This window comes from Sminthopsis crassicaudata, chromosome 6, assembly GCF_048593235.1.
Source record: "Sminthopsis crassicaudata isolate SCR6 chromosome 6, ASM4859323v1, whole genome shotgun sequence".
In the NCBI taxonomy this organism is placed as follows: domain Eukaryota; kingdom Metazoa; phylum Chordata; class Mammalia; order Dasyuromorphia; family Dasyuridae; genus Sminthopsis; species Sminthopsis crassicaudata.
Genome location: NC_133622.1, coordinates 122,348,361 through 122,370,677, shown reverse-complemented (window position 1 = coordinate 122,370,677; position 22,317 = coordinate 122,348,361). Strand labels below are relative to the sequence as shown.

At 33.9% G+C, this 22,317-nt stretch overlaps 1 protein-coding gene across 6 annotated transcripts in view; it reads left to right on the top strand.

Moving 5' to 3' along the window:
- TBCK (TBC1 domain containing kinase) overlaps positions 1-22,317 on the top strand; it is a 312,198-nt gene that overhangs the window by 83,599 nt on the left and 206,282 nt on the right. For all 6 annotated transcript variants that reach the window (XM_074272835.1, XM_074272833.1, XM_074272837.1 and 3 more), the window contains 4 exons: positions 12,398-12,536; positions 13,975-14,074; positions 17,475-17,524; positions 17,746-17,875. In XM_074272835.1, coding sequence (XP_074128936.1) covers positions 12,398-12,536; positions 13,975-14,074; positions 17,475-17,524; positions 17,746-17,875 — 419 coding nt within the window. The remainder of the gene's footprint in view (positions 1-12,397; positions 12,537-13,974; positions 14,075-17,474; positions 17,525-17,745; positions 17,876-22,317) is intronic.

Sequence of the window (22,317 nt, the reverse complement as noted above, 5' to 3'; positions counted from 1 at the left end):
GGATTGATTATAATTTTAGAGGAGATTACTGAACTTTTAAGAACTGTGAAGGTTATATGTCCTTCTTTTTCTCTGGAAGAAGAATTAGATCCAGATGAATGGGAATTAGTAGGAAAGCAATTAGGTGAACACTATAATTCCAGGCCAAACTCAATTTCCAAAGATACAATTCATACCTACAATTTAATCCAAATGGCTTTAAAAAATGTTATTCTAAAGGAAGAGATGAAGGAGCAAAATGGGGAGGTGTCAACTAAACTAGGTGAAAAGGATGAATCAGATAACAATGAAGTTAAGTACAATTCTGAGCAACAGCAACAGGAGCACCTCCCATCTCCTCCCTCAATTAACCCTTCAAGGGTGGAGCAAGAAGGAGGAGAGGAAGAGGCAGAAACACAAACAGAATTGTCTGTGAAGCAGTCTAAGCCTATGACAAGATTAGAAAAAGCATTGGTTAAAGCTAAGAAAGAAGGACAGGATATAAGTGATTTTATACATGCATATCCTGTGATTGAAAATACTGACTCTGTAGGTAAAAAAAGAAGAAGACTCTCTGCATTACATCAGGCCTGACGGGGCTCTCTGCAGGAAGGGAAGTCACTTCTAAGGACAAGAGTTAACAGCAACTGCCTGGAGACAACAGTTCACTACAGGAAGAAGAATCTGTCTTAAAGATTTGAGTAGACAAAGCAGATCTCTTCCCAGAGAGCGATCCGGCAGCTTCTAGTGACGACAGCTCGCTACAATTGGCGCCCAACGTGGGGCTAGGACTTTTGCTTATCCTGACAAGAGGAGCTAGACCAGACCTTCGCAATTTGGTGCCTGGATAGTGACAAGGTGAGAATTCAGGTTTTCTGGACAATTACAAGGTGAGAACTCAGGTTGACTTGATAGAGGGGGCAAGCTCATTGGCTGGGGTGGTTCTTCCCAGAAGCCCTTGCATTATCCCACGCCCATTCTCTGGGAGAATAAAAGAGAGGACTCTCAGAGAAAGAAGAAGACTCTCTGCATTACATCAGGCCTGACGGGGCTCTCTGCAGGAAGGGAAGTCACTTCTAAGGACAAGAGTTAACAGCAACTGCCTGGAGACAACGGTTCACTACAGGAAGAAGAATCTGTCTTAAAGATTTGAGTAGACAAAGCAGATCTCTTCCCAGAGAGCGATCCGGCAGCTTCTAGAGACGACAGCTCGCTACATGGGGGCAGCTAGGTGGCACAATGGATAGAGCACTATCCCTGAATTCAGGAGGACCCCAGTTCAAATGTGGTCTCAGACACTTAGCACTTCCTAGCTGTGTGAACCTGGGCAAGTCACTTAACCCCAGCCTCAGGGAAAAAAAAAAATAATAATTAGATTAGAAAGGATAGAATGAAAAAGGAACAATAAAACACACCCAGAGAAGAGAGATGATCAAGAAAGAGTTGTCAGCAGCATCAAATGCTCTGGAAAAGTTGAAAAAGATGAGATCTGATAAAAAGCCATGAAAATGACAATTAAGAAATCATGGGTCCTTATTGGTTGATGTGTGCCTATATTCTCCTATTTTGGAGGTAGAAATTAGTTGATCTATCTTTGGGAGTTCTGAATTGTAATAGGCTAAACTGATTAGGTGTTCCCACAAAGTTTGTTATCATTGTAGTCAGGAGTGAGGTATCATTAGATTGCCTGAATAAGGAGTGAATTAGCCTCATTTAGAAACACAAGTCACAGCTTATGTGACACAGAGACACTGAGCCTATGAGTTGTTCCTGTTCTTTTAGTTGCAAGATAGGGAGACCCTGTCTTTTAAGGAAGGAAATAGGAAAAGGGTGGTAGAGAGAATGTCTCTTGTGGAATATATATAGTAGGTAGAGTAAGATATAGTGGATAGAGTACTAGACTTAGACTCTAGAAGACCTAAATTTGGATCCTCTCTCTAACATCTGTGTCTGTGGACAAGTCATTTAACAGCTCTCTTAACTTCAGGAAACTCTCTTAGATTTTTCTATTAAATTATAAAGCATTTGCTATTAGCTGGTGATTTTCTAATATAAAGACCTGATTCTGAAATCATGAATATCAGTGAAAGTCTTTTTAAATTTTTTTTAAAAAATATTCATTTAAAACGAAATACAAAATATGAAAAAAGACAAAACAGAAGACAAAAAAGGAAAAAAAAATTTTTAAATACACATAACATTGTCATGTACCCAGCCAGACATCAGGGAGGGGTCAAAATATATAACAATAAATTTCCCTTTCAAGAAAGCATATGTAATAATAGAAGAGATTATATTCATGATTGTCTATATTTTCTTTGCTTCCTTGTAGGTTATTCTTTTGTTCTCTTTTGTGCACTTTTTACTTTATTCTTTTTTTTCTCCTTTCCTACTCCACTTCCCCTAAACAGACTACAGTTAAGCAAAGAGATAAATAGACAAGAGTGTGTATGGGTATATGTATCACACCCAACCACACACATATAACATGCATACATATATACAACACACAATATTAATATAGGTGACATATAATGTAAATTTCTCTCTTATTGAATCTTTAAGTGTGACTTTGTTTGAGGTCAATGATTACTAGCCTACTTTTTTTTTTTTTTGATGAATTCTGCTCCTGATCCATGTTGTATTGTCTCTGTGATAATCTCTTATTTCCTATCCCTGCTCTTTATATTTTAATTCTGCTCCTTAACTTACCTTGTTATTTCTTAACCTTTCCCCACCCTTTCCTTCCCTTTTAATCTAAATAACCTTCTGTACCCCACCTTATTCTTTGCCACCCTTTCTCCCCCTCCCTTTATTTATTTTCCATTAATCTATACATTGTCCCACTGCTATAAATATATACATTTTTCTTTACCTCAATTTATTCTATTTCCTCCCCTCTTATTTCTTTATAGATTTTAGAGAATGCTGTACCCTTCATCTCACACACACACACACACACACACACACACACACACACACACATATTTACTTTTCCCTATTTAACCCATTCCTGATATGAGTAGGTTTTCAGAACTACCAGCCTTCTTTTCTCTTTTGTATCTCATTCATATAACTTAATTACTTTTTTTGGTCTTTTCCTAGGCAATTTTGTTTTTTAGAGTCAGATCATACTTGACTTTGTCCCCAATTTTACTTTTGAGCTTCCCAATTACTAATGTCAATCTTAAACATGTGAGTTTAGTGTTTGAAATTAATCTTTGATGTTGGGTCTTACATGTTAAATTTTCTAATAAGTTCAGGTTTTATTGAGACAAAATCCTGAAAATCTTCAGTTTTGTTGAAAGTCCCTTTGTTTTTTGTTCAATATTACAGTTTGTTTGCTGGATATGATATTTTTGGCTACAGATCTAGTTCTTTTGATTACTGATATTTATTATTCCAGGACCTGTGGTCTTTTATTGTAGCGGTGGATAAATTGTATACAATTCTAATTGTAGTGCCAGCATATTTGAATTGTTTTTGTTTTTGTCTTTTCCTGTGTTTTACACATAAGATCTCTGGTGGATTTTTTTTTTTTCCTATTTCTACATTCCTTTCATATTTTATCATTCCAGCACAATTTTTTTTTATTATTATTATTATTTCTTGCATTATTGTATCAAGGTTCTTTTTGGTCATAGCTTTCAAATAGTCCAATTGTTCTTGTATTTTCTCTTCATGATTTCAACTCCAGATCTGTTGTTTTTCTTATAAAATGTTTCATATTCTCTTCTATTTTTTCTTTTTTTGTATTTTGTTTTATTATTTTTTTTGTCTCATAGCTTCACTGGTTTCCCCTTTATTTATATTTTGTTTTGTTATTTTTTGGTTTCTTATAGCTTCACTGGTTTTCCCTTGGCCAATTTTAATTTTCAAAGAATTATTCTCTTTGTTAAGTCTCTGAATCTCCTTTTGTATTTGGGTTAACTTTTTTTTTTTTTTTTTTTTTTTTCATGATCTTGTTTTTCTTAGGTCATTTTAAAAAACTTTTCCCTCAGTCTCTCTCATGATTTTTGAAGTCTTTTTTGAGATCTTTTATAAACTTTTGTCCTCTGAAGATAAAGTAGGAAATATTTCCATTATTATGGGAATAAGGAAGATCTAGCTTTATCTTCAGAGGATAAGTAAAGTAAAAAAGCTTCTTATTTTTTAATTTTTTTATTAATTTTATAATTGTAACTTTTTTATTAATTTTATAATTATAACTTTTTTTGACAGTACATATGCATAGGTAATTTTTTTTTTTTTACAACATTATCCCTTGTATTCCCTTCTGTTCTGAATTTTTTCCCCTCCTTCCCTCCACCCCCCCTCCCCTAGATGGCAGGCATTATTAAATATCTTATAGTATATCCTAGGTACAATATATATGTGCAGAACCGAATTTTGTTATTGTTGTTGCAAAGGAAGAATAGTATTTGGAAGGTAAAAATAATCTGGGAAGAAAAACAAACAAACAAAAAAAAAAAATGCTCACAGTTTACACTCATTTCCCAGTGTTCCTTTTCTGGATGTAGCTGATTCTGTCCATCATTGATCAATTGGAATTGGATTAGCTCTTCTCTATGTTGAAGATATCCACTTCCATCAGAATACATCCTCATACAGTATCATTGTTGAAGTATATAATGATCTCCTAGTTCTGCTCGTTTCACTCAGCATCAGTTGATGTAAGTCTCTCCAAGCCTCTCTGTATTCCTCCTGTTGTTCATTTCTTACAGAACAATAATATTCCATAACATTCATATATCATAATTTACCCAACCATTCTCCAATTGATGGACATCCATTCATTTTCCAGTTTCTAGCCTCTATGAAAAGGGCTGCCACAAACATTTTGGCACATACAGGTCCCTTTCCCTTCTTTACTATTTCCTTGGGATATAAGGCCAGTAATAGCACTGCTGGGTCAAAGGGTATGCACATTTTGATAACTTTTTGGGCATAATTCCAGATTGCTCTCCAGAATGGTTGGATTCTTTCACAACTCCACCAACAATGAATCAGTGTCCCAGTTTTCCCACAGCCCCTACAACATTCATCATTACTTGTTCCTGTCATCTTAGCCAATCTGACAGGTGTGTAGTGGTATCTCAGAGTTGTCTTAATTTGCATTTCTCTGATCAAGAGTGATTTGGAACACTCTTTCATATGAGTGGAAATAGTTTCAATTTCATCATCTGAAAATTGTCTGTTCATACCCTTTGACCATTTATCAATTGGAGAATGGCTTGATTTCTTATAAATTAAAGTCAATTCTCTGTATATTTTGGAAATGAGGCCTTTATCAGAATCTTTAACTGTAAAAATGTTTTCCCAATTTGTTACTTCCCTTCTAATCTTGTTTGCATTAGTTTTGTTTGTGCAGAAACTTTTTAATTTGATGTAATCAAAATTTTCTATTTTGTGATCAATAATGATCTCTAGTTCTCCTTTGAACACAGATTCCTTCCTCTTCCACAAGTCTGAGAGGTAAACTATCCTATGTTCCTCTAATTTATTTATGATCTTGTTCTTTATGCCTAAATCTTGGACCCATTTTGATCTTATCTTGGTATGTGGTGTTAAATGTGGGTCCAAAAAAGCTTCTTCTAACACTAAAGAGTAACATTAAATGGCTATATACCCAGAAAGAATTGAACCCAACTAACCCCAGGGATCCTTTCTTACTGCTTTTGCAAAGCTAGCCTGGAGGTATTTATACCTTACACAGGTTAAATCCCAGACCTCAGGGTCTATCTTTAGGTCATATTAGATTATCCCAGAAAAACCCCTGTTCTACCTCAAGTTTTCTTTATATTTTACCAGTCCATGTTTACCCTGAGGTGCAAATTTTTCTGTTTGTGGGGTCTTGTGATCAGCACAACACAAATGGGCTAGTGGTGGTTGAAAATAAGAACAAGAGGTTGCTAATAGTTCAACAGAATCATTTATTGAGAGAATTTGTGCTGCTTATATATCTTAAAATCATAGGTTATCATGAAAAACATTGCTCTGTAACCATGCCTGGTCTGTAATGTCCAGGCTAGCTTTCTGGAAGCTCTCTGGATAGGCCTTGGTCTTAGCAGGAGAGTCACCATGAGGATGGTGGAGGATAGAGTCCAGAGTCTGGAGCACACACTCTCACTCAAGTCTACTTATTTCAAGTTCTCTCATCCCTTAAATATTTTAGTACAATTACATCATTAATTCACTACAGCACACTGAGCACCATATCACACTAAGTACTAAGTATATGTGAACTAGAAAACTAGAGAACTATTATCTCATCAATCACATTGAGTAAACACCCTGTTTTAAATATCCTTACTTCAAGTAAACTTTTCTCAGAGTTCCCCAATATCTTCTGTCCTCTACAATGGTCCCTGTTTTCTCTGATCGGATTCTCTGAAGCATGTTATTTTCTGGAGACTCAATCTTGTGTAAAGTTCACAATGCTCCAGAAAATGTGTCAGGACTTTATGTTTTCTTGTGATTTCAAGCTTAAATGCATCCTTGATTTATCTTAGGAGGAGGGGAACATCTCAGTTACCAAAGTCTCTAGCTTCCTGGAAATTCTTTACATCTTCCCCCTTTTGTTTATTGAGGTGCTCTCAAGTCTTGAAAGTCTGAAATCCTGCCTGCAAACATTCTCTGCAATCTTTTAACAATAGTCAGAAAACAACCTACCGGAGTAGGTCAACAGAAACAGATACAAATAAGTAAAATTACAGCTATAAGTATAATTTCATGTCCAATGGCACTGAATGTCTCTTGTGCTCTTAATCTCTTTCCTTTTTTTAATCAGTTTTACTAAGGGTTTGTCTATTTTGTTGGTTTTTTTCATAGAACCAACTCTTAGTTTTATTAATTAATTCAGTAGTTTTTTTACTTTCAATTTTATTCATCTCACCTTTTATTTTTTGAATTTCAATTTTTGTGTTTGTCTGGGGGGTTTTTAATTTGTTCCTTTTCTAGCAATTTTAGTTGTAAGCCCAATTCATTGGCCCTCTCTTTCTCTATTTTATGCAAGTAGGCTTGTAGAGATATAAAACTTTCCCTTATTACTGCTTTGGCTGTATCTCACACATTTTGGTATGATGTCTCATTATTGTCATTTTCTTGGATGAAGTTATTAATTATGTCTATGATTTGCTGTTTTACCCAATCTAGTACAAGATTATTTAGTTTCCAATTATTTTTTGGTCTATTTTCCCCTGGCTTTTTATTAAATGTAATTTTGATTGCATTGTGGTCTGAAAAGGATGCATTTACTATTTCTGCCTTTACTGCATTTGATTTTGAGGTTTTTATGCCTTAGTATATGATCAATTTTTGTATAGGTTCCATGAACTGCTGAGAAGAAAGTATACTCTTTTCTGTCTCCATTTAGCTTTCGCCAAAGATCTATCATATCAAACTTTTCTAGTGTTCTATTTACCTCTTTGACTTCTTTCTTTTTTATTTTGTGGTTTCATTTATCTAATTCTAAGAGTGCAAGGTTGAGATCTCCCACTGTTATAGTTTTGCTGTCTATTTTTTCTTGCAGCTCTCTTAATTTCTCTTTTAAGAATTTAGATGCTGCATCACTTGGTGCATATATGTTTAATATTGATACTGCTTCATTATTGATGCTACCCTTTAGCAGGATATAGTCCCCTTCCTTATCTCTTTTAATTAGATCAATTTTTGTTTTTGCTTGATCTGAGATGAGGATGGCTACCCCTGCTTTTTTGGCTTTGCCTGAAGCATAATAGATTCTGCTCCACCCTTTTACTTTTAGTTTGAATGTATCATCCTGTTTCAGGTGTGTTTCCTATAAACAACATATAGAAGTATTCTGACTTTTTATCCAGTCTGCTAACTGCTGCTTCTTTATGAGGGAGTTTGCTCCATTCACATTTATGGTTATAAGGACTAATTCTATATTGCTTGCCATCCTGTTAACCCCTGCTTATGCTTTTCCCCTTTCCTTCCTTCTTATCCCCCTACCCAGTATTAAACTTGTGAACACAACTTGCTTTTCACAGCCCTCCCTTTTTAGTATCACTCCCCCACCTTAAAGTTCCACCCCTTATTTTACCCCTTTTCCTCACAATTTCTGTATTCCCTTCCCCTTAGCTTACTCCTTCCCTCTCACTTTTCAAAGAATTGGAAGAAGTTTCACCATAAATTGAATATGTCTATTGATACAGACTATGTTCATCTCCCTCCTTTCTTTCTCTCAGATATAATAGGTTACCTTTGCCTCTTCATGAGATGTAGTACCACCACTTTACACTTTTTTATGATATAATTTCCTTTCCACCTCCTACAAATTATACATATGTTCTTTACATATTTTTATGGCAGAAGTATAGTTCTCAAGATTTCTTTTTACCTTTTTAGAAATCTCTTGAGTTCTGTATTTGAAGATCAAACATTTTATATAGGTCTGGTTTTTTCATCAAGAATAGATGGAAATCATTTATTTCGTTAAATGTCCATCTTCTTCCCTAGAAAACGATGCTCATTTTTTCCTGGGTAAGTTATTCTTGGCTGCATACCAAGCTCCTTAGCCTTTTGGAATATCATGTTCCAGGCCCTTCGTTCTTTTAATGTGGACGCTGCTAGATCCTGGGTTATCCTTATTGTGGCTCCTCCATGTGCTCTTAATCTAATCAGCAATTGTTTGAGCAGTCTGATCAGGTTTTAAATTTTCATGTTATTATCTAACATATAAGCAATGCCCAATGTAACATTTGAATTTCCCTATAATCTATCAAGGCAATTTCTAATTTATCCCATTCCCACTCCGACTTGTATTTCTTGTTAATAATACAGAAACTAGTGAACCTGTAATCACACACCAATCTTTGTCTAATCCTCAATATTTCTATTTGTTCTATCTCAAGGATATCCTCCCTTAATTGATTTAAAGCTTCATAAAACTCCTTATTAATTTTATTCTGTATAGTGAACCCTTTAGAGATGTTCAAAGTAAGTTATGCAAATAGCTAACTTGAACCACTTGATTTTGAACAGTAATTACAGATATAGTAAATAAGTCACTAGAAGCTAAAATAGAAATTAATGTAATTATACTGAAAACAACACATGAAATACATCTTTTCTTTCCACCATTGTTGAGCAAATCACTCAGTATAGGTAACATACCATATGAAGGCTTCATAATAACAAACACAAGTATTAATCTTACTTCTTATGCATTCAGAAACCTTAAATTCCCTGCAAGTAACATTATAAACTCCTTCTATCTTTGTTATTGTCACTTGACCAATTTCTCCCCACATGAAAGTATGCTCATTCCCCAAAAATGCCTGCACAGTAGCATTATATGATACATTCTTATTTCTATTCTGATAATATCCATTTATAGGGCCGAACAGTAATGTGATTTTCTAAATGTGGTCATTCCCCTTTTGATTATTTCCCCACCAATTCAGTTTGAGGTCTCTCCCATGTATATAGTGATTACGAGAGTCATTATGCCAGTACACATAAGTCTTATTCCAAATTGTGACAAAGTTTCTGCTGTGTTCTGCAGTCTAGAAAAGGAAGATCAGCTTCTTCAGAGGCCCATAAGTCATGATCTAAAACAGGGTGATACATGAATTTCCTAACTGGGAGTTGTTTCACAGTTCTGTCCCATTATACCCATAACAGTAGTTGTTAAATTAAGGAAATATTGTATGCTTTGTGGCACTATGGACTTAAAACCTTTTTTATGCAATTGGAGGGCTGCAACATTCCTACTAGCCAAAAGCCTGTGAAAAGGGTCATATTTATTATGAATAGATTGTATCAGCTCAAAGCTAGTGGTAACACTTAGAGGTGTGTGGGACAGGTCGGGTGCAAGACTCCCTTCCCAATCCAATTAACCAATCAGAGACATCATCAGATACAAAGAGAAAACATTTATTTAATCCCTGCAGGGAGAGGCCCAAACACACCTAGGAGCCATCTCAACTCCTATCATGTGCACCTGGAACCTGACCTGCTTCTGGCTTGTCCAGGGTTTAAAAGCAAAAAACTCGAGCTTTCTCATTGGATAAACTAACAGGATGATGTAACCATCCTTGACCAATAATCACTAATGCTGGCTGCCTCCCACAGGTCATGTCACTTCCTGCAACTTCCTGTATCTCAGGTTCAAAGTTCATTCCATCAGAGAGTTAAATTAACCCCAAGGTCCCATTCTGGAAATAGGGAACATATGACTCAATACTGAGAAATACTTCATCTAATCATTCTCATTCATAGGGAAGGATCTTTAGCAAGTCAGGTAAAATTATCGAACTATTTAATTCGCCTGCATGTCCATTAATATCAAATTTCTTAACTAAATATTGAAATCCAATACCATACAATAGAATTTCAGGAATGTATTCTCCCCATGCAACTACTCTCACCCAAGGTGGGCTTTTTATAATGACCCAGAAGGTTTTGGGTTTTCCTTCTTCTGATTTAAGTTGTGCTATGGCTAGTTGCAGGAATCATGCTGCTTGATTTGCCTGGTGGTATTCTTTTATTTTCATGTGCTATATCAATTTGGACAGTGTGGGCTATATCTTTCTAGGATCCACATGTCTCCTTTATCTGTGGAAATATAAAGAAAACCTCTACTCCAAATCTTTACCTTATCAGGGCCCTTCCATTGCCTGTTGACATCCTTCTACATAACATACTGTGATGGGAGGGCCAGAACTAGCCCTTTAAACTTTTCTGTTCCTTTTTGTGTGAGGAAAATTGATGTAGTGAAGAAAAAAATAAGTCAGCTGGGGTGTGGGACATATTATTCAATGTGAGATAGTTAATGGTATATAATGCTTTAATAAGTCTGTTCTTGGGAGACTTCTCCCTTTCTTTTTGTTTATTAAGAATGGCTTCCAAACATCTATTCTTATGCTTTACCTTTCCATTTTTATGGAAATTTTTATAATGTTATACAAAGCAAGGGTCTCAAAAGAGAAAATCTGGGGGCCTTTCTCTTTGCATGCTTTGTTTAGCTTTCTTTGATGCTTCCCATTTGCTAATAATGATTTAGGGGCCACTCCAGAACCTTGGAGATGTTATTATAAACATCCTGTAGAAATGCTCTTAACTTGTTTTTCTTAGCCCTTACTCCCCCTTTTAATGTAACTAACTGTAAAAGTTTAAGTTCTTTTCCTTCATCTTTCACTCCTTTGATTATTTATCCTCCCATTGTTTTTTATCTCCTTTAGCTCTGAAAAATGAAAATAAAAATGAGCCATGCTGGGGAGCAGCCCTGCTAGAGCCTTCCCCTTACCTTGACTAAGACTTTTTGACCTTTGGCTGTCAGGGGGTACTGATAGTTGTTTTCATTGCTGATGCTTGTGCCTTTTTAGGTCTCTGCTCCCCTTGTGGGCTGCTTGAGATTGGGAGCCATTAGTTGTGACCAGCACAACACAAATGGGCTAGTATTGGTTGAAAAAAGGACAAAGGGTTGCTGATAGTTCAACAGAGCCGTTTATTGAGAGGTTTCATGCTGCTTAAATACCTTCAAACCATAGGTTATCACGAAAAGCATTGTTTGTGAGCAATGCTGGTTCCTATTTGATCTGATTCTCTGAAGCATGTCATCTTCTAGAGACTCAATCTTGTGTAAAGTTCACAATGCCCTAGTAAATGTGCCAGGACCTTATGTTTTCTCATGATTTCAAGCTTAAATGCACCCTTGATTTTTCTCAGGAGGAGGGGAACACCCAGTTACCAAAGTCTTCCTGGGAATTCTCTACAGTAGAGGAAATATGCAGAGCTTGAAATTTACTACCCTACTCAGCTATCTTCCCAAAATCCTCCAATAAGAGTCTTAATTAGCAATGATGCCTCATTATTGAATTGTATTGATGGTCTAGTTTTTGGAGTTCCTGGTTAGGGAACCAAAAATATGATGAGGTTTAGGTTTTGGGGTTCCTTTTTATAGGGAACTAAATGATAAGGTCTAGATTTAATAAAATACTTCTCAGGACAAGCTTTTGGAATCCCACACTTATTGTATGTGCTGAATTTGGAAATGAGACTTACAAAAACAAAACAAAACAAAAAAACAAGAAGCAAACAGAAAACATTTCCTCATGATAGTTTTGGTATATTTTCTTAACTAATGAAGTAAAATATATATTTTAACTAAAGAAGACAATACTTATGTTGTTCATGTATTTCTGGGTAGCTTGGTATGAAGAAAAAATTCAGATAAACCAATCTTTTCTTACTGAAAATTAAAATCCACATAATTATTCTGTCTGCTTCTGACCCTTGGTATTTAAATAGTTTAGCTTTTCCTAAAGAAAATGACTAGTATTTTAGTTGGCATGCATCTTTAAGAATATCAGATGTATAATCTCAGATTGTTTACTTATAATAACAGCAGAAATAAAATGGTAATTCATTGTCATTTGACTTCTCTTGATAGATGCTGACAACGATTACCTAGCAGAAAGATCAATTGAAGAAGTTTATTACCTTTGGTGTTTAGCTGGAGGAGATTTGGAGAAAGAGCTTGTCAACAAGGAAATCATTCGCTCCAAACCACCTATCTGCACACTCCCCAAGTAAGGAAAGAAAAACATCTTGTGGGAAAGCAATAAGAACTTGGACTTAACATTTCCAAAAAAGTTTTGGTATATATTTTTTAAGTGTTTTGACTCTGACTCAGTAGTTGTGGGAAGCAATGTAAGTTAACACTAAGTTAGTTAAGAGCCAAAGTCTGTTTCCATCAATATTTCTTGTTCTTGTTTTCTTTATCATTTTCACCTTTTTAGGAATGACTTTCCTCTGTTACCTTATCATCTTGGTTGAATTTGGATCATGATTATAAAAAGCATGCTAATAGTAATTAATGTTAGTGGTTGAATCAGGAAATAAAATTCCTGGCACACAATTGTAATAAACTAGTAGAGTTGTTGGAGAAAGAGAATGTAATTAATCTTGATGAAAACAGGATACTGATGTTAAAAAAAAAAATTTTTTTTAACTAAATTAGGTAAGCAGCCATATTGTGTTGATTTTAAAACCTATCATTATGGAGATTAAGTCTGCAGAACTACAGAGATTTACATTCTGTAAATCAGGAGGGCAATGATAAAAAAGCAAGATACATTATATGTGACAGCTGTCACTATTACCTTCCTAGATTTTGTTTTAACTATAACATTTCTGCCTCTACTGCCTATTGGCAAACACCATCTCTTGAATAGCAGAGTTTACTATTAAAATTAAGATCAGTAATTTATAAAATCTTTCCAATTATATTTTCCCTCTCTTTTTGTCCTAATATTAAATTATTAGCTTGGACTTATCAGTGTTTTCTATTGATTTTTATTTGAATTGACTTCTAAATTATGGATGATGTTCATTCATTTGCAAAAATAAGTACTTCTGGATAGGAAATTCTTTAAGAAGAGGATTTGAAGAATGTTTTGATAATGGAAAACCTTCCTAGGAAATGCTTGAAAATGTTAAATAATATTTTTGATTATTCTTCTATTCCAGAGCTTTCTCATTTATCTTCTTCATTACATTCCAGTACACACATACAAAATTTTTTATTATTATGGTATGATGATTTTTACATGTAGATTGAAATACCCATAGGAGTAATTTTAGCAGTACCTCAAAAGAACAGTAAAAACCTGACCTCTTGTGTTCCTTCAGCTTAGTCTAGAAGTCTAGTGCAGTTTTAAGTTATAAAGGTGTATATGTAATATAATAATTACATTAAATATGATAATCTAATATGATAATATGTATATATATGTATATATATATATTATTATATGCATTGTACCAAGACTTTTGTAACACCAAATACACATAGGAAAAGGGAATCTGAAAAAACCTGATATACTTGAATTCATCAAGGAGTGTGATAATTTCACACATACTCGCATCATAAGTTCCTTTTTATTAAAATTGTTTTTCTTTCTTGTTTGAGTTTAATGTGCATTTAAAAAAATATTGCTTAAAATCTGTTTTGCTTGTCTTTTGTAGCTTTCTATTTGAAGATGGGGAGAGTTTTGGGCAAGATCGTGATAGAAGTTCACTTTTAGATGATACCACTGTGACATTGTCACTCTGCCAGCTAAGAAATGTAAGTCATGTGTTGACATTTTAATTTTAACTGCCAGGTTAAAATACATTATCAGTATATTTTTATCATTGTATTGTTGTGAGATGGGAGCCACCCACCAGTGGCTCCTAGAGGTCTAACTCAGACCTATAGAATGCATCTCTTCATGTGAGAAGATGATGGTAATACAAGCAGACTGAGAGGTTGCCTTCTCTGACCTCTCACTGAGAGGCAGTTGTGTTATCTGATCTCTCTCCTCTTCCCTCTTGCCTCCAATTTATTTCATTCCCAATCCCCAAGGAACATCTGCGAAGGCTGCTTTTACAACTCCTTCAAATTTATGATTCACAGTTGTGGAGGCTCTTGGAGAATTGACCTAACCCTTCACTTAGGCATGGTCCTTAACATTGTATAGTTTTATAAAGTTGGATTGGATGCTTTTATGTTAAAATACATTTTATTTCTTATGTTTTTGGAGGAAAAGTTTTCTTTTATTACTTGAATATGAAAAGTGGGTGGGAATTATTAGGATTTAATGTTTGTCAGATAAGATTATCTTCTTTAGTAAATGATTAGGGAAGTATCTGCTTCATGATTTTCTTACTAAAATATTCCTTTCACCTGAAATAAATTTTTTAATCATATCTTGAATTTTGAAATGAATAAGAAAACCCCTCTAAAAATTACTTGAAATATGTCTCAAACAGGTGTCCATAACCTTCAAGGATTTTGACATGTCTGAATTTTTGCTTGAAGCAGTTTATCTAAAGTCTGTACATTTGCATACAAACAAAATTAGTCAGTTACAAGTGTCATTATCAGCATGCTGTTAAATGACATACCACTTTTTAAACAATCAATAAACTTCTTTTGTGTCTAATGTATTTTCTGATAGGTTTTATTTAGGTATTGTGACAAAACAAAATATATCAAGACATTTTTTAAAAAATCTATTAAATGGAAAAAATATGGTGTCTGTACTTTGTGTACACATCTTAGAAATGCATATATAATTTTAATTGCATTTATTTTTAATGTTAAATAAATCAAGTAAATGATAGGGGTTTTTAATTTGTTTTGTTGGCCATAATACCTAACATATCAGCAGGTCATAGGGGATTTATATACTGTTTTATAAAATTCATTCTTTTTTGTATGAAATATTTAAATATTTCATATTCACTAGTATAACTACACATAGGAAAATATATACATATAGTACATATGCATAAGCATGTATGATTGTATATTATATAATGTATAATATATACACATATGTTTATATTTTGTTACATGTGGCAGAAGTTTATATTTATATGTACTTTGAATTGTTTTCTTTTTTAATACCAGCCAAGAAAATCACATTTTTCTGGGAAATTTTTAGCCATGTATTCTACCTTAACAGAAAATAATAGACTATAACTTAAGAATACAAAAATTATTATACTTTAATAGATTAGGAATTCACATGGTACAATTTTCTGTTCCTGACTATGATTTTGTGAGAAAATAGGATAGTTGGTTGGAAACTTGGTTTTCAAGGAGATAGTCTTAACTTGGAAAAAAAACAATATGAGAAAATTGCAAAGAATGAAAATGTTCTCTCTGTAAACCACAATAATTGATTGAAAAATAAATAACTTAGTCAGTTGTTTTCTATTAAGTACCTTGTATTTTAGCCCCCATGCTATGAAGGAGATGGAAAACTTTTAAATGATATGGTTCTTTTTCTGGAGGAGTTTTCATGATCATTCAAAAAGTAAGACATAGGCATATGGAAAAGTAAGCTACATTATATAAAGCAGAAAATGAGATACAGAAACATGAGAATAATGGTTTTACTGGGATTTTTTCAGTGAATTAAAGCTGAAATAGTTTAATTTAGACATATCCTAAATTTTTTATGCCAACTTTCAGTTTCCAGGTATTTTTATTGTTGAAACTGAATTCTATTTTTCCTAAAACTGTGGCATAAGTAAGTTAGCAATATGCTAAAATTCAGTATAAATTTATATCTGAATCATCATTTTAGCATATAGAAACCAGGTGGTATTTTATGGGGCATAGAACCCTTCCAAGGTCTAAAGCATTTACATACAAGGTCTAAAGTAGTTTATATAACAGATATGCACCTTCTTAATGTAGAAGAATATGAACAGTAAAACAATAAAAACTTATTTTAATTAATTAGAAGTTTTTCAATTATAAAAATATATAATCCTCCTATATCAATAGTAGGATTAAATGTATACATACATTTACATATACATATATAAATGGATAGAGTTTCATTTAAGAGAGAAATACAGGTAAACATTTAGCTAATCTATTAGTTCAGAGAATTTGCCTTGATACTCCTTTGGTATCTTACAGACAACCTTAAATGGAAGTATACTATGCCTACATAGTATTAAAAAGAAAAAAAAAAGTATCAGTACAGAGAAGCCTGAGAATGCTATGTTGGACCCCAGAGAACTCATTCTACTCTCAAGTTAGAAGGGTGATCTTTACAGCAAGGCACTATGGACAAGAAGCCATTAAATTTGTTCAGATTTGCTTAGAAATTATTTCTGGAATTACTCCTCTGTTTTTTGCCCTGTTGTGCTTTTGAAGAATCCTTAGAGTTCTGCTGGTTATTACTGGGGGAAAGTTAGAATTATAATGACATTTGCGAGAAAATTAGACAGAAAACTAATTTGTACCTAATTGTAGCTAGTTTTAATAATAGCTAGCATTTAATAATAGCTTTAAGGTTTCCAATGTGTTTCACAAGCATATCATTTTATCTTAGCAGCCCTTGGAGTTAGGTGCTATCCCTATCCCCATTTTATATATGAGGAAACTGAAGCAGAAAAAGTTTAAGTAATTTGCACAAAATCATTTTCAGTAAATATCTGAGGCCAGAATTAAACTCAGATTTTCCTGACTACTTATGTACTATGCCACCTAAGCTGACCCTATGGTTTTTTTTAACCTCTTAATTTATCAACGATTTTCATCCCAATAAATGGTTTAGGATATGTAAGAAATGCCATTTACTGACATGCTTACTCTGTCTAAATGAAAAGGAAAAAGAATTCTTGCTTTTGCTTTAAGTAAAAGATGTTTATTAAAAAAAATTAGTCGTATTACATTCCCTTATTACCTTTTCCATATATGATTTGGAAAGTACTTTATCTTTTTATTTGATTTAAAAACTTATACTGGCTGTTTTATATTCTGTTTGGCCAAATGTCATAGCAGATGGTTACATTGATGGGGATATATTGAAAGAAATCCATCACTGGGGCTGTTACAGAATGAAAGACTTCTTGGATTCTTGTTTATATTGTATTGTATATATCTCATACCCTCCTGGTGATGCATTATTTTTCCTGCAAAAGGTAGGTCCATAATTTTTTATTTTATTTTTTATTTTCAGAGACTAAAAGATGTTGGCGGAGAAGCATTTTACCCCTTGCTTGAGGATGAGTAAGTGTATATTGTTTCACTGAACATTTATTTCTTCTGCTATTTGTATTGCAATAGAAAACAGTATCTGTGGTCAGAACATTTGTTTTGAATAAGTGCTTCTTAAGGAGGACAGAATCTTCCAACCATGGTCATTTTGATGAGTTTTTGTTTTGTTGGTTTCTTTTTATTCTTTGTTACTTTTAGTCACCCTACTGTTTTTTTCCCCTCTTTTTTCACAGCCAGTCCAATTTATCTCATTCAAACAGTAATAATGACTTGTCTGCAGTTGTCACTCTTCCTTTGATCATCCGAGAGAGAGACACAGAATACCAGCTCAACAGAATTGTTCTCTTTGACAGGCTACTGAAGGTAGAGATTCTGTAATACTTTTCAGTAAATCTTTTTACACACACACACACACACACACACACACACACACACACACACACACACACACACAGGCAAGCACGGTTTTATATTTATGTACATAATGTTACATGTTCTATATTTAAACATTATATACATATCTACACACACACTCATACAAATTTATATTCTTCCCCATTGGGTTGTAAGCCCCCCAGAAGGATAAGGACTATCTTTTGCCTCCTTCTTTATTCCCAGAATTTAGCATATGATTTAGGCACATCATTAGTGCCTAACCTAATAAATGTTTATTCATTAATTGTCTATATGTGTATCTCTCCGTTTTTATTTCTTTCTCTGTTTGTATTATACATACACACACATATACATATATACATACATACACAAAAATATTTTGTTGTGTGTGTGTGTGTATATATATATATATGTTTAAATGCTATATGTATGTTAAACATATTGTTATCACTGTATAAGATGTATATTATCTAATATACTTATTATCAGTATATAATAACATATAAATCTTGAGTTATTTTTCTATATATACATATAAATACATAGTTAATTCTTGTCATTCGTGGTAGTTATATTTTATAAAGTTGCTTCAAAAACTAAATTAGCAAATACTGAACTAGTTGCTCCTAAAGGAAATACAATGTTACTATGAGCCTCTGGTTACAATTTTAAGTTTAGCACATTCTACCCAATCTCATATAGATAGGCATATTATCTCTTCCTTTTCTACATATATCCTATTGTTGATTTCTTAACTTTGAACTCATGGCTAACAGCATTATACCTCATGTCTGAACAAAGTTTATCTAATACATGTGTTTTCTTGGTGTAAGGTACCTCACAGTCTTCTTGCACATAAGAGTAGTAGAGATAGCACTTCAACACTAAACTGAAGACCATTTTAAACATCAAAATTTCTAACAAAAAGCACAAAATGTGAAAAAATATTGCACTTAAAGGATGTTTACATTATGACAACTAAAATAAGGAGGCAGATTGTCATCTTTTTCAGTCTTTGCTGGGAACATAAGCATTGGGCAACTCAAATATTTTGCCACTGCTAAGAAAGATCTAAGAATGATCATAAAAAAGCTATAGATGTTGAGTTTGGGGTTATTTAGGGAATAGGCAAATTCACAAATTTGCAATTTAAGTGCAAATAATAAGGATCAACTGGAAAGATAAAGAAAAGAGAAAGATGCTGATGTTATTGTTAATATTAGTTTATATTTATATATAAATGGAACCAGAAACACCTAAGTTCATATCTGGTCTTGAACGCTTATTAGTTGTGTGATTGATCCTGCAAGTCACTTATTCCCTTTTTATCTCAGTTTCTTCCTTTTACAAATGAGGATAATAGTAGCAACTACTACCCAGAGTTGATGAAGATTGATGATGACTTTGACAAAAATAGGAATATTTGCTAGAGGAGTGGGTTCAGGGAAAATGATAATGCAATACAAACGTATAACATTGGACATACTTAGTTTGAGAATGACTGTAGAGCCTACCATTGAAAATGTCCAATATACAATTTTACATATAAAACTACAACTCAATAGGTTGATTGACCAGTTGTTTATTGAATATTCCCAATAATAATAGCTATTTATAGTGTTTTATTTTTATTTTTTTCTCCATCCTCTAGTGCTTTATTTTTAAAGTATAAAACTGAGGTAGTCCCTGCCCACAAGGTGTATGTGTCTGTCTGTGTACGTACATACATATACATATGTACGTATGTATGCACAGATATAAATATTCACAAAATTTATGCAAAATAAATACAAATTAATTTAGGGGGAATGGTATTTGTAGCAGCTAGTTAAGAAATGTCTTATATGCCAAGTGGCTCTTGAGTTGAACTTCCAAGAGAAAATAGGTGATTTAAGGGTAAGGAATGAGGAATGTATACATTTCAAGCTTGGTAAACAACTTCTGCAAGCCTTCCTCCCCTCCCCCCCCACATGTGCATAACTTCATTTGATTCTACTTCAACCCTTTGAAGTAAATAATAACATTTTACAGATAGGGAAACTAAGGATTAGAAAAACCAAATGACCTGTTTGTGGTTATATAAGTATTAATTGCAGAAAGCAAGATCTGAAGTGCTGATGCTCCTCATTCCACCTCCATCATTCTTTCCATTATTCTATATTGCTTATAAATTGCTCAGTACTGTGCAAGGGGGGAATACAAGGTCAAAGCATAAGCCTTTTAATTATAATATCATTTTACAGATTAGGAAACTGTGGATTAGAAAAGCCTAGTGGCCTGTTTATGGTTACACAAGTAGTGTGACAATTGGGGTTAAGTGATTGCCCAGGGTCACATAGCTAGAAAGTATAAAGTGTCTAAGGTCAGATTTGAACTCAGGTCCTTAAAGGCTGGTACTGTATCTATTGCACCCATCATCTAGCTATCCCATATATAGTAATTCCTTTGTAAAATATTAGTTGAATTAATGGTTGGTGAGTGAAGTAGATAATAATGTGACAGATGTCAAAACATTTTCACTAATGAAGATGGTTTTAAGATGATTAATTATTTATAAAGCATTTATCATGTACCTATTATGTTCATAGAACTTATCCAGCCAGTACAGAGAATACATAGTATTCTACCCTCCAAGGAATTTGTGATCTAAAATAATATTTACAAATACTTTTTGATTTTAGAGAAGTAAGAGATTAGAGAGAACTTGGAGTGGTGAGAGAAGAGATAGGTATGGGCTGGTCCTTGAAAAATGGACAGGATATGGATTGGTGGAATTGAGGGAAGGAAATTTAGGCAATTGGTCCCTTCACCTCCTAAAAAATAAGGAGAAAAAAGGGGAGCAGTGTCAGATTTTATATTCTTGGATTCAAATATTCACTGTAGACAGTAACGGTATCCCTGAAATGAAGGATACTTTTTCCTTGGAAGGAAAGCTATGGCTAATCCAGACTAGAAAGCAGAAATTCACCTTGCCTACAAAAGTCAAAACGTATGATTTTTCCTTTTAGCAATGTATGGCTGCAAGAGTTTTTATAAGGAAAGTTGAGTGCTGCAGAATCAGTGCTTTTGAACTGTAGTGATGAAGAAGACTTCTGAGAATCTCTTGGATAGCAAGAAGATCAAGTCAGTCCATACTTATTTAAATCAATCTATTCACTAGAAGGTCAAATATTGAAGCTAAAACTTAAATATGTTTAACCACATAATGAAAAGATAGGAATCATTGGAAAAGAACCTGAGTTGGGAAGGATTGGGAAAAAAAGGAGAAGGGATGGCAGAGGATGAGATGGATGGATAAGAATAATGGAAGCAGTAAAGATCCAGCTTGGACAGACTTCAGGAGATGATAGAAAAGTCTAGTGAACCATGGTTTGTAGGAGACAGAAAGAATCAGACATGACTGAACAACTACAACAACAAAATATTTACAGCAGACTGCTTCCCTAATACATGGATTGGATATACCCTAAGTTGTTGATAAAAGTCCCCCAGGAAAGTTAGGTAAAAACACTTAAAGCAATGTAGCATAGTAGTATTTAAGGGGAAAACATAGCAGGCAAACTACTTTGACTGGAAACTATTGATACATTTATCAAGCATTTCCTATGTAAAGAAAGAACACTGTTAAATAATGAAAATACAAGGATACAAGTGATACAGTTTCTGTCCTTAAGGAAATTATATTCTACTAAAGTGATACAATAAATACAGTTTAAAAAGAAAAAAAAAGTGTAGTATTAGACAAAAGATCCAAAGTGGACTGAGAAAATTTGAGCATTCCTAAGGAAGAGCTTGCGTGCTTGGGAGGAGCAAGCTCATTGGTTGAAGTGGTTCTTCCCAGAAGCCCTTGCATTATCCCACGCCCATTCTCTGGGAGGATAAAAGAGGACAGCACTCCAGAGATAGGAGAAGTCTCTGCGCTACATCAGGCTTGACGCGGCTCTCTGCAGGAAGGGAAGTCACTTCTCTGGACGACAGTTAATGGCAACTGTCTGGAGACAGCGGTTCTCTACAGGAAGAAGAATCTGTCCGAGAGATTTGAGTTGACACAGCAGATCTCCCTCCAGAGAGTGATCGGCAGCATCTGGAGACAACAGCACATTACACCCTCAGAAGAATTTGGAATGACTTCCATTGCCTGATGCAAAATTAACCTGGACTAGGTATAAAGTAATAGCAATATTGTAAGATAATAAGCATTGAATGACATAACACTCTCAGCAATACAATGATCCAAGACAACTCAGAGATTTATCTCCATGAAAGAACTGATGGTGTCTGTATACAGATTGAAACCTACTTTTTTTCACTTTATTTTTCTTCAAGGTATTTTTAGAGGGATTGGGTGTCTGTTTTCTTTCATAACATAACTATCATTGAAATGTTTTGCATGACTACACATGTATAAG